At 39.0% G+C, this 13,592-nt stretch overlaps 2 protein-coding genes across 6 annotated transcripts in view; one reads left to right on the plus strand and one right to left on the minus strand.

Moving 5' to 3' along the window:
- shank3a (SH3 and multiple ankyrin repeat domains 3a) overlaps positions 1 to 7,310 on the plus strand; it is a 244,008-nt gene extending 236,698 nt beyond the window's left edge. For 3 of the 5 annotated variants that reach the window (XM_063004289.1, XM_063004290.1, XM_063004292.1), the window contains one exon: positions 1,357 to 7,310. In XM_063004289.1, coding sequence (XP_062860359.1) covers positions 1,357 to 1,912 — 556 coding nt within the window. In that variant the 3' untranslated portion in view covers positions 1,913 to 7,310. The remainder of the gene's footprint in view (positions 1 to 1,356) is intronic. The other 2 variants (XR_010013991.1, XM_063004291.1) reach the window with 2 other exon arrangements.
- A 1,417-nt stretch (positions 7,311 to 8,727) lies between these two features.
- The window catches only part of rabl2 (RAB, member of RAS oncogene family-like 2), a 5,769-nt gene continuing 904 nt past the window's right edge, over positions 8,728 to 13,592 (minus strand). Inside the window, exons 2-8 of the mRNA XM_063004866.1 lie at positions 12,991 to 13,020; positions 12,797 to 12,876; positions 12,033 to 12,112; positions 11,830 to 11,941; positions 11,630 to 11,727; positions 10,953 to 11,036; positions 8,728 to 10,443 (exon numbers count right to left, since the gene is read on the minus strand). Coding sequence (XP_062860936.1) covers positions 10,396 to 10,443; positions 10,953 to 11,036; positions 11,630 to 11,727; positions 11,830 to 11,941; positions 12,033 to 12,112; positions 12,797 to 12,876; positions 12,991 to 13,020 — 532 coding nt within the window. The 3' untranslated portion in view covers positions 8,728 to 10,395. The remainder of the gene's footprint in view (positions 10,444 to 10,952; positions 11,037 to 11,629; positions 11,728 to 11,829; positions 11,942 to 12,032; positions 12,113 to 12,796; positions 12,877 to 12,990; positions 13,021 to 13,592) is intronic.

Genomic DNA, 13,592 nt, shown 5'->3' on the forward strand with positions numbered 1-13,592 from the left:
TCAAAGCGACAAAACATAAAGTTGAATTATTAATACAGTATTGGTTTTATGGACATCATTTAAATGTATTTATTTATTTACCCTAATTGGCTCAAAAAATACCTACAATATTGTCTGTGTCTCACTGTCCATTTCATCAGCTCCACTTACCATATAGAAGCACTTTGAAGTACTTTGTAGTAATTACTGACTGTACTCCATCTGTTTCTCTGCATACTTTGTTAGCCCCCTTTTATGCTGTTCTTTAATGGTCAGGACCCCCACAGAGCAGGTATTATTTAGGTGGTGGATCATTCTCAGCACTGCAGTGACACTGACATGATGGTGGTGTGTTAGTGTGTGTTGTGCTGGTATGAGTGGATCAGACACAGCAGCATTTTAGTCAGAATAGATGTACCTCCTAAACTGGCAACTTACACCGACCAGGCATAACATACAACAAAGTGGTCCAAGGAAGGAACAGTGGTAAACCGGCGACAGGGTCATGGGCGGCCAAGGTTCATTGATGCACGTGGGGAGCGAAGGCTGGCCCGTGTGGTCCGATCCAACAAATTGCTGAAGAAGTTAATGCTGGTTCTGATAGAAAGGTGTCAGGACACACAGTGCATCACAGTTGCAGGGCTGTTTTGGCAGCAAAATAAGGACACAATATTAGGACGGTGGTCATAATGTTATACCTAATTGGTATATCTTACATCTATTTTCATGATTCTTTTTGTTTTCTTTTCTTTTCTGCCCATAAATAACATTTCACTTATATCACATTTAATGTCATTTTAGAGTATAAGAGACAAGGTCTAATTATAGTACAGATTTAGTTTGGGGGTTTTAATCTCTTTACTATATTGCATTCTCTCAAAAGTGGGTTATCCTAGTCTATTTTTATATATTAAAATGTTGAACGTATATTTAATTCACTTTAGATTTTCAATTAGAATAGAATGTGTGCTTTTAATGGTCGTCTTAAATATAATGAATATTACTTCGGGCTGGAGGGAGTCAGTATTCTAGAATAGGTCTAAAAATATGAGATTGTAAATATTACATGATATTAAATGTTATGAATATAGATTTTACAAAGTGATTTACTCTCTGCTCTGGACTGTAGTTACTCTTGCTTGTGTTCCAGCTAAACGCATTAATAAAACATTCCACTAACATAGTGTTAATGCGTTTTTTCTGCCTCTGGCTAACTTAATTAACTTGAGAGAGCTGCTTCGCCTCCTGATTTATAAATGGAGGTTGCTGCACGCTACAGGAAAGAGCCGCTAAGAATCCGAACAGACTCGTCAGGCTCTTTCCTGTGACTCTTTACGTGAATTCTCACTTTGTGCTGTTGTATTTCTCCTCTCTCAGACTCTTCAGCAGTCTAGGGGAGCTTCATACCATCTCTCAGCGAAGTTACGGCACCACCTTCACCATCCGTCCGGGCAGCCGTTACCCAGTCACCCGTCGGACGCCCAGTCCCGGCTCTGCTTCCCCGGACCGTTCGGACCCTCTCGGACCCATCAGAGGCTTCGGCCTGGCTACCTCGCCCACCGCGGCCCCGACCATTCTAAAATCGTCCAGCCTCAGTCTGCCCCACGAGCCCAAGGAAGTGCGCTTCGTCATGAGGAGCTCCAGCGCCAGGAGCCGTTCCCCGTCGCCCGGGCACTCGCCAGGCGTGACTGCCCCGCTTCTCACCCTGCGCCCCTTTCACCAGAAACCCCTACACCTGTGGAACAAGTACGACGTGGCCGACTGGCTGGCCAGCATCAACCTGGCTGAGCACTGTGAGCGCTTCCAGGAGCACGAGATCGAGGGCTCGCATCTCCCCGCCCTCACTAAAGAGGACTTTGCTGAACTGGGCGTGACACGTGTCGGCCATCGTATGAATATAGAACGGGCCCTAAGGCAGCTGCTGGAAAGGTGACCCTCCCACCCCACTTCATCTGTAGCTAGGCTTTTAAATACTATTTTAATAATCTTTTTGTTTATCAGAACTTTGTACTATATATACTTTCTTATTTCTTTTATTTTTTAATTCATTTTTAATTCATTTTTGTTAATTAGGATCTTAAGGGTATTTTTCCCCTTTTTGGCCCGATCTAGTCATATCCAATTCCCCAATTCTAATTGCTACATCGCTGCAGACCCTGCCCTAACTGAAGAGAGCCTCAAACTATCATTCGCCTTCTGTGGCACGCTCACCCGCCAGAGATGGGGTCTAACAGAGAGCAGTATGGCGTACGTACTCGCGCGCTACTACCTGTGACTCGACCATCTCTTGTGCAGGTGCCTCGACATTTTACATTTTCGGCATTTTCGACATTTAGCAGACACCTTTATCCAAAGCGACTTACAGTTACAGTATACAGTCTGAGCAATTGAGGGTTAAGGGCCTTGCTCAAGGGCCCAACAGCAGCACCCTGGCAGTGGTGGGGCTTGAACCAGTAACATTCTGGTTACTAGTCCAGTATCTTAACCATTAGGCTACGGCTCTGTTCGACCAGCCAACAGAGGCCGCAATAGCAGCATGAATTAGAAACCCGATTGTCCATTTCCTCCGTCAGACACAGCCAGTCGTGTCGGTGACTGTGACAGCGCCAGGCCTGTCGATAGCACGGCTAGATTTCGAACCCTGGAGCCTGAGATCTCAGCGCTGGTGAGCTGTGCCACCTAAGTGCCCCCGGATAAATATTTGGTTCTTAATAAGATCCAGCTCCAGTAGCAATTTCATTCTCGATCTCTCCTCTTAATATATAACGGCAGGTATTCAGGGGGAATATCAACGAGGCTGTAAAACACACAAACACAGAACCATCATGTCAGAATAAGACTGACTCGGTTTACTTAGAATTTTTTTATCCCCTCTCCAAACACGTTCCCCTTATTACCCGATTCCTTCTCACAATCTGCAGCTCGGGGTCCTCTTTTTTTCTTTAAAGGAGGGACGATGTAAGACGAAGGAAGCTGAGTTGCCTTTTAGAATATTTTTGTAGAAGCGGCTGAGCAGAGTGGGTGTGGCCGGGTCGTGTCTACCTGCCTACTGCCTCCTTCTGGCTGAGAGACATAATACACCTGGAGAATGTTAAACCAACACTAGTGGCTTTTTCATAATCAGACTTTTTCCTTAAAGGAAACGTGACTTTGATTAGGATCACAATGTATTTACATAGCTTTGTTAAAGGAGAGACAGAAAAGACAAGGTGAACTGTGCTGATCTGCACTCGTCTCTCTCCTTTAGATGATGTGAATTCCATCAATAATTTAATCATTTTTACCAATTATATACACATATATATATTTGAAAAGTATATAGATATAAGAATATAACACTTTGTCATAAATATAAAAGTTATATATGGTATTCTATTTAAAAATACAGTTTTTTTTAATTGGTCATCCTTTTATCTACTGTAGCATGAACATCACAGATATCAGCTGTCACAGCAATCAGATTTGAGATTTTAACAGTGCATCCCATCATGCCTTTTTCTTTTTTAGTTTATGTTCCGAATTCTGAATTCTAATTTATCAAAACTTGGTCTTCCGTCGACGATTCGGGCGCTCCACGGTGGCTATAACGCGTGACCGGTTCCCTCCACCTCACACACAAATGCACGCTGCCAAGTTCTTGACTCCTGTCACGCTGTCGACAGCTCCTCATGCACTTCACACACATGAATATCAATTCATATCAAAATTTTACACAAAATCAACGTATTAGATGAGCTGTGCAATAAAGGAATGCGCGTGTGGATTTGCGTGTGATGTGACGGGGCCGCTGTGGGTCTGGGAACGTCTTTCCCGTACACGTTAACTCGACTGCGTGTCCCTGGGAGACGTTCAAGATCTTTCTGAATAAACTACAAGACTCGATTTATAAATTGTACGCAGGGGCTCGTGTGGCTCAGGGGCTCTAAAGCATTCAGGCAGTTTATTTCAGTTTATCACTTATTGCTTGGTTGGAATTTTCTTTCTTTCTTTCTTTAATTCCCATCATTGGTGGATTTTGTAGCTTGTGAAATATTATATTATGCTTAGAATAATTTTTATTCACGGATTTAGCCTGAATTTTAGAATAACTACAAGGTGAAGCTGAAAATACTGTCCTTTCCAAGCTTATGACTGTATATATGGACAAAATTATAAATATAAATTCTTTTTATATCGCTCACAAGCAATGTATATATTAGTTTTCATAAAAATGTCTAAAAATCTAAAAAATATATAGATCTATATATGAATGTTTGGCATATATGCATAGTGATACACCTGTCGATAAAAGGTGAAAAGATTTTATTCTTTGTATGGACAGTTTGGGGACGATTTGCACAAAACAAGGTGCTAGCATTTACGCCATCCATGTTCACATTTTCACACATTTTGACTCCGTCGGCCATTCCTTCATCTGATCTGATATCTGATACACATCCAGAACAAAGAATCATCTCCACGTGCGCTCTGCACACACTGGAACCGGCCTGTTCAAGCCATCAGTCTGATTATCTATTCCTTCTGCTCTTAGGAAGAAACTGAGGAAGGTTTAGACTGACAGAAACTGTGATACTGGTTAATGATTGGCTGTGTGCACTAATACGAGGCGCTCAGGTTTCCAATCCATAAAAAAACAACAGTTTATCTCCGGCGTTGGGACACACAAGTTTACAAACACAGGCAAACATCCAAGCAGAGGTGAATCTACTCTCCCACAATCAGTGCATGTAAGAGAAAAGAACACTGTGTCGTCAAGCACCTTTCTAACATTGACTAGCGTCCAAATTGAATCCCCAGTTTCATCCACTGTGCCCTTCTAGCTTCACTGTGAGTTCAGTCTGGATTTGCATAAATTTCATCATTTATTTGTAAAAGGGGGAAAAGAAAGCACTTGTATGGTCTACAGCAGTGGTTGTCAAGTAATTGCCCCCTCCTAAACCTAATAACTGCTTGTGCCACTCTTGGTAGTAACAACTTGCTTGAGAATTTTTGACTCACTCTTTATACCAAATTGTTTTAATTCGGCTACATTGGACGCATTTAAGCATAAAACCCTCGAGATTTGAGTCAGGACGTTGACTCGCCACTCCAAAATGTTGATTTTGTTTCTCTTAAGCTACTCAGAGATCAACTTGCTTGTGTGCGGCACCCAGGTGGCACAGCTGGATATTCCGCTAGCTTACCAGCGCCGAGATTCTGAACTCCTTGGTTCGAAACTTGCTGTTGCCACCAGTCAGCTGGCAGTGCCTGCAGCAAGACACATCTCTGCTAGGGCGGGATGGCCGGACTGTGTGGGTGTGGTCTTCAAACACTGTGTAAGGATCTGTGCAGAGTGCATGGGTGAAAAAGGGTTCTGCTAAGGGCTGTGCGCGGGTCGGAGGAGGCGTGAGCAGCAATACACCCACCTCAACTACAATCAGGGATCCACCAGCAGCGGAAGACAGATTGACTACACTAAATTGGGAGAGAATGCAAAAATAAAATAGAAAACAAACTTGCTTGTGGCTTCAGATCATCGGCCTGCTGCAAAATTCAAGGTTTAAACCTTAACAGGCAAATCACGGGTGTCTGCTCAGACGTATATTTGCCATTTTAGCAAAGTTAACTCAAAGTTGACTAAATTATTGTGGGTTTTATGTCTGTAATTACATTTAAAAAGACTGAGTTGAAAGTTCTTGTGGCTGCAAAAGCTTTTGTAGTTAGTTGGTTGGGTTTATAAAACATGCTTTATTTATTTAGGAACATCTAAATGTATGTTAGAACCCTTTATTAGGCCTGTCATGGTTATTAAATTTTAGGTGATGGCTTTTATAAGTTTTCTGGCGATTATGGATTAGATTCAGTAATACAATAATGCACAAACACTGAACATGTAGCTTATATCAGTGTTATACTGTACATTAAACTTAATTCCCCTTTAAGCTAAAATAACTGGAATTGGACCATCCTAAAATAATAGTGACGCTCCGACCATCCAGCACAGTGTTTAACTTCATTAACAACACAGGCAAAACTCACTCACTCAGACACACACACACACACACACACACACACACACACACATTCACCTATAGGGCAATTCAGTGTCTCCAATTAACCTGACTGCATGTTTTTGGACTGTGGGAGGAAACCGGAGCTCCCGGAGGAAACCCACGCAGACACGGGGAGAACATGCAAATCCCAGGACCTTCTTGCTGTGAGGAGACAGTGCTACCCACCTAGCCACCGTGTCGACAGACAAAACATTTAATCATTAAGAAGAATCATTTAAAGCTAGAAGGGCACAGAACAACATTTCTGGATCGATTTAAAATCAGGAACTATGAAAACTGTGACTTGCATTTACATTCTCTATATTTATGCACACTTAATATGCATTAAAATTCATAAAATTCTTTTTTAAATCAGTCCCAGTTTTTTTTTATTAGTTTTAATCTGGGGATGGATGAATTTATTATGTAAATTTACAGGTTTTATTATTTGCTATAAAAATCTCATGGGACACTTTAGAGAGCCGAGATGCAGACGCTGGCATATTTATGTCTTATAGGGCTTTTTCAGAAATAAAAAGAAAGAAGACGTATCATGACTGCATATTTTATTATTTTATTTATTACTGGATTCTCTACCTTCAGTTCACGTCCACTGTCAGTCCAATTTCTCCTAAATAATTTGCCTTAGTCTGCCACAGTCATATTCCACCATTCTTCTCATTATCATCATGTCCTCTTCTAAATCTAGAGTAGTTCATTCAATCGTTTGTGTCTATATGATAAGAATAACTATTTAAAAAGTGAACGATGAACAAGAGAAAAGAACAATGTGCCAAAAGTGATTAGATTAGAGCTTTTCACACTAGTTCAGTTGAAGCTGTTAGACTCAGAAGTACGGTGCCGCCTCCTGGAAATCTTGAGAACTCCAAACATTTTCATTTCTTGCTGTGTCCAGTGCACAAACCTTCTTTTGTTTGTTTGTTTTGTGGGTAGATCAATCATAAAACTATATCTATAGGTTCTGTGAATTTTTTTTTGTGGCCTGCTTTGTGTGGACACTTCACTTCTGGGTTTGATTATCAGTTTTCCTTTGGCTGGAGTCTGAGGAGCTTTTTGGTGACGGGTTGTTTTCCACAGTAGAAAAGCACCTCAGGTCCAGAGCAAATTCAATCATTTGGGGGGAAAAAAGAATAAATAATAAATGGTTTGTAACTTTAGCTTATTTACTGAAGATGGTTGGGGGATGTGAAATAAACCAACACCATGAACATGACCATGCTCTGTAGAGTTGTCACTCGATTCCTGACCAACAAAAGCACAATAAAATAGTAAAAAATGCAGTGGTTATTGTTTTCTGGTGGCATTATTGTGCTTGAACATGTTCCTTCTTTCTGTGTGTATTAATTCCACATCACTACACAGTTCTCGGGTCTTTGAATAAATACTGAACACCAGTAACAAACACAGCCAAAACTGGCTTTCAAAACGAAATGACTAAAACTAAATGGAACCTACACTATAGGTTGTATTGTACTGTATATTACAGGGTACATTTACATTATTTGTACCATGGGAAACACAAATGGACCAATGACTTTCAGAGCGATGCTGTCTTAATGTGCCATATTTAATACCAACCTCAACACTTTGGGATGAATTGGAACCATCAGTATTCAACCTCCTACACTTTATACTGGTGAATCCTACAAGAGTGTTTGTGTTTCATTTTTTTGTTTTAATCCTAGTGAGTGATTATAGCTTACAGTGGTGTAGTGGTTATTATGTTCTCCACCTCCACCCTAACATCTAGAGCAATTTATACGTGACCCACCAATTTATCATTACCATTTTATGTAACACTTTATTAATGTGCCTGTTTAGACTAATGGCAGTAACAGGCAACACAGCTTTTAAAATCAAGGTTCGGTAAGTAAAAACCTCTAATTTTTATGAATATGATCAGATTCTGGTTTTATTAACTTGCTCCTTCCTTTCCCGTCATGAAAGAAAGAAATCAAGCCATAAAAACAAGGTGATTCACTCACTGTTTGTAAATGCGAGTGCAAACCCACATTGCTTTACTGGCACTTTTGCCAGACTAATAAAGAACACATGATGAATGGTGGTTTGGTGGTGGAGAAATGGAATTCATGTCCTGTAGGAATCTGCTGGATCCAAAACATTAGGATCATGAAATATCAAGAAAACAAAACATCACATTACAAAAATGCTTCTAAAAATGTTTCTGCACACAATATAACACAGAAACATGATGCTATGAAGGCATCATGGCATCATGATGCCCCCCCCCCCCCCCCCCCCTAAACTCAAAATCTTTGAAACTCAACACCCTTTGTCAATAAATTTGAACCCTTAAAATCAACGTGTGTGACTGCTGCTTTGTTCAGCGCTCAGCTTGAGCGGTGCGAAAAAACGTCATCAAAGTGTGAATACGAGACGAATCTGTATTTGTTTGTTTATGTGTGGAATAAGCGTCAGATCCAGTCTGAAAGCTCCACATGTATCTGTGTTTATCTGTGTTGGATTTTCCTCCCCGTTTCACTTTTAAACTTGTGTTACAGCTCGAGCTTTTGAGAAATTGTGAGAATCAGTTTTTCCAAGAGTCTAAAACGCATATCGTTAAAAAAAACTTAATGTGACAATGTATTAAAAGATTGACATAGAAACACTAAAACTCTCTTAATTATTACTGCTCATAAATTCTCTCTACTAATTAAGAAGCATAGGGAAACAATTAAGAGGTGAAGGTAAAGTGGAGGTTTTATTGTATTTGTTTTATTGATTTTTAACTTAATTGTCAGTGTCAAAAACAACCTCATTATTTAGCAGTTCTACGAGACCATGGACGCATTAACAGGTTTCCCAAACATCCTTATGGGAAAAATACCTTAAAACTCAACGCCTTTTAAACTCAATGCCACTCCCAGAACCAATTGACGTTGAGTTTCAGGGTACCACTGTATTACATTTTAAGCACAGCACTGGATTAAAACTAAAAAAAGACTGCTGTAATCTTTGCACATACAAAGATGCTTGACTATATATACACATTATTATTTACATACAGGGTATGGGGGTGTACTTTCAAATACATATTTATCTGGTTTCAATATATATGTTTATAGCTGTAGATAAAAAGTTAATCACAGTTTTAGACTCACAGTTTTACACTTTGGGTAGATGATAAACGAGCAGTTTCCCTTCTAGTGCTGTGTACAGTGCAGTAAAATGTATTTGGCCCTTAATTTGCATAATTGTCAAATTAAATAGTTATTTTACAAAATGTAATACAAGATGAACACAGATGAAAACAGCAAACACCTGTTAAAAAAAACCTGGATGCATCACTGATGCACTTTTGGAGAAATTGTCACTGGCTGGCATCCTGTGAGAGGATTCACTACTGTTGCTAGTTGTCTATGTCTCTCACTTATTTCTTTCATTTTCATCATTTAACAGACGCTTTTATTCAAAGCGACTTACAGACCTGTGACAGTATATTGTCTAAGCGATTGAGGGTTAAGGGCCTTGCTCAAGGGCCCAACAGTGGCAACCTGGCAGTGGTGGGGCTTGAACCAGCAGCCTTTTCCATTACTAGTCCAGTAACTTAACCACTAAGCTACACTTAGTGCCATAGAAAGCCATAAAAAAGTTTTACATCCATTTATATACATTTTATATGAATTTTACTAAAACATAAACAATTCCACAGCACTGGCAATGATTTAACTCAAGTCTAACTGTTTTTAATTACATCTGTTTAATTAATTAAGGAGCAAAGAGGGCAAACGCATTTTCCACACTGGAGCAGCTTTAATAAATGATTAAATAACGCCGTGGATTTAAATATGCTGCCTTTATAACAAATCTTCTTTAAATTCTGAAATGATTCATTTTCACAGCTCTGTACCATAATGCTTCATGTTCATCAATCAATACTAAAACCTTCTGCTATTACTGAGCTAACACAATGGGGATGAAACAGTAGAATCTTCCCTCAGACAAACATACTATACATTACACCATGATTACACCGGGGTCACCATGTCTTACGTTTTTCTGATCTTTAAATCTACTCATCACTATATCACATGTACCTGTACTGCTGGTTTACAATAATCTCACTTGTATATATTTCTAAATCAACCTGCTTAAAGCCGGGCAGAATTTAAGAGTTAACTTCAAAGTCTATTTTAGATTTTACAGCCTCGATATCACATCGATATCCATGTGTGTTTCTGATGGTCTGGAGGTCTGACTACTTCAGGGCGGTTGATGCGCGATCATCCTGCCAACCACCGTGACTGTAACAGCACTCCAGAACCAACAACACATAGTTCGGCCGGCTTTCAGGTCCCACCACGGGCAAAAACGATGATCAGATGGCTTTTTAAACGTTCTACTATTGTTCTTCATCAGGTGACTCGTCCTTGTTCTCCAACTCAAAATTCTATAAGAAAATAATCATATCAGACGATTATTATTACAACCCCCATTTCCAAAAAAGCTAAATGTTTTGTAAATGTAATAAAATACTGACTACAGTACAAATAAATGAGTTCTAATGTTTTAACTGAACAAATTCATTTTTCATTCTATTCCATTTTATCAGCCGCTTTATCCTTGTCAGGGTTGCGGCGGCTTGTTCCAATAATCAATTATATAAACTTCTCCCTTTTCTTTTGCTGCTGTCCTAACTTTTTTTTTGAGTTTGTTACAGGCATTAAATTATATATTTTTTTAAATACAATAAAGCTGGTCAGAAAAAACACTGGAATTTTTTACTTTGTACTGTAGACGCTTTTCCAAAAACGAGGTTTGTATATAAAATACAGAAGGGAACCGAGTGCTCAGTGACTCATTAGTGATTGATGACATTTGTAAATAATAAAAATAAAATAATAATACTAACTTCTTATCATGCTAACATGATTTACTAGGAACAAAAACAAGACAAACCTCCAGCTCCCTCATAACCTCATCCATAAAATCTCTGGAGTTCTTCTTGTAAGACAAGGCCATATTGATGGCGTCTTTAAAAACCTGAAAGTACATTCAAGCCCATTAGTGTAACAGGGTAAATATATCTTACTGAACAAACATCTCATTAAAAAGGAGCAAACAACACAAATCCACCTCTAGTAAGGTAGTTAGTAAGGGATCATTAGTATTCAGCATTGACATTCATTTTCCTTTAAAAAAAGAAACTAGTATTATTAAAGGAATAGTTGTAATATATAATATATATGCCCTAATGTAGTTGGTCAACCAGGTCATGCTTGGTAAAATATAAATATACATATAATATATATCAAATAAGTTGTATAAATACATCCCTCAAACCAAATTTAGCATAAAGTATGCATTACGGCATTGAACCAGAAGGCTGTAGGTTTTGCAGATCATATACTATAATGTGTATGGATATATAGTACAGACAGACCGACAGATCCAAGTTCGAATCTTAAGAGTGCTATTAACCGGCCAGGCATCTATACAGATGTGAACGGCTGGTCTAGAGTGGCCGAAGCCCTGCGATGGACTGGCACCGACCCGGTCCAGGGTGGAACTGCACTCACGGCAAACCTGACCAGTATAAGCGATCATGAAAATGAAAAGCTGTTCCTTAACCTCACCTTAACCACGTTGGTACCGTCAGCAGCAGACACAAAGTAGAACGGTAATCCCTGCTTCTTTGCAAAGTTAAAACTCTTCTGTGTCATCCTCATGTCAGCTAAAAACAAGATATCAGATGTGCAGATCAGCAGCTGTATTGGCGAGCATTAGACGCAATTATTAACAACCATTTAAAAAATGAAAAGCAAGGTCGTCGTACCATCGATTTTGTTAGCCACCACCAGGCATGGAATTTCTGGTCTGTACTCTCGCAGCTCTTTGTACCAGATGGAAAGATTCTTGTAGGTCACTTTTCTTTGGACATCAAAAACCTGTTAGAATATCGAGACATAATTAAAGCCGTTCTGGGATTAATACATTTACAGAAATGGAGATCTGATGATAGTTCTGTGAGTGACCCACCATGACACAAGCATGAGCTTTGTGGTAGTAAGAAGGGTGCATGCTCTGAAAGCGCTCCTGACCGGCTGTGTCCCAGAAATCTGCTCAATAAAATTATATAGAAAATAAACAAACAGAAAAAGAACATTTATGTGAACCACCCACAAGAACAGGTCACACGGTCAAACCTGTGGTCAGATCAACTACATTTACTACACTTTTTATACAAAGCAACTTCCAACTGAGCTGAACAGCTGATGGCCAGGGCCTTGCTCCTATCAGACCTACTATTTGAACCCACAGCCTTCCTATTGGAAGTCCACAGACGTCAACACTAAACCACCACCAATTACTCAACAAAAAAGCCTGACATTCGGTACTACTTATATAAATACAATACTGATTATAATGGGTGCTACAGTGAATTGCTTTCAAGACTTCAGTAAAGGAAGCACCAGTATATTCTAACTCTAAAAAAACCTTATAATTAATCCCTGAGTGCATTTATAGAACTGGTACATCCTTGACCATGGAGGATTTTGATAAACATCACAAGCTGAGACATGTAACACCTGGAAATTAATTCATTAGCATTACAGTTTTGTTTGGCCAGTGTGTTATAGTCTTATAATACAAATGTTGCTGGGAAAGTGATTCAGCTTCATTTAAAAAAACATGGCTAAACAGATGTATATTAAAAACTTGGATAAATAATAGCAATAATTATACACATTAGCTAAACTGTTATTAATTTTTTTAATAATAAACACAGCAAAGTTACTCACCAACCAGAATAGATTTTCCGTTGATTGTGGTGGTGTATTTGTATAAAGTCAGGGCATAAGTAGACAGCTGCTGAGGCCGACTAAAAGCTGTATTAAGGATCCAACAGCTATCATACAACAGTTCCAAAAGAAAAACATCAAATAAAATACAGATTTATGATGAAGTTGAGGAATCATCTCTGGTAAAAGGATACTATCCATCCATAAGGAATCTTTCCATTAGCCTGTAAGTCAAATATGAATAAATTGTATTTACTTAAAATGATAGCAAACAGTAAATGCAAAATAGTCAAAAATAATATTTAATAAGTGAATAAATCACATCAAAATTCACCCTCTGTTTTGCTATGGACATATAAAGAGCTTGAAATTTAGAAATGTACCAAGCAAAATATATTTTCTTAATATCATAACAATAAAACCTTCTTTGGAATAATTAGAATATTAATTGCAAGACAAGCGGTTTTATTCATCAGGGTTTGACCTTACCAGTGACTGAATGGGTACAAATTGCCAATATGTAGTGGAAAGCCTGCTGTGAAGGCTGTATTAACTGTACAGGGGGATGACTCCACATTAATTAATTAATTAATAATAATTAATAATAATTTTAAGATGGGATGAGCCACAAGCTCATGGTCAGTAACGACTTGCTTTTAGTCATACAGGATTGCTAGCAGGGTATATTTGCAATCCCACAGGACCCCCACAGAGCAGGTATTATTTAGGTGTTGGATCATTCTCAGCACTGTAGTGACACTGACATGGTGGTGGTGTGTTAGTGTGTGTTGTGCTG

Source organism: Trichomycterus rosablanca, chromosome 11 (genome assembly GCF_030014385.1).
Source record: "Trichomycterus rosablanca isolate fTriRos1 chromosome 11, fTriRos1.hap1, whole genome shotgun sequence".
Lineage (NCBI taxonomy): Eukaryota > Metazoa > Chordata > Actinopteri > Siluriformes > Trichomycteridae > Trichomycterus > Trichomycterus rosablanca.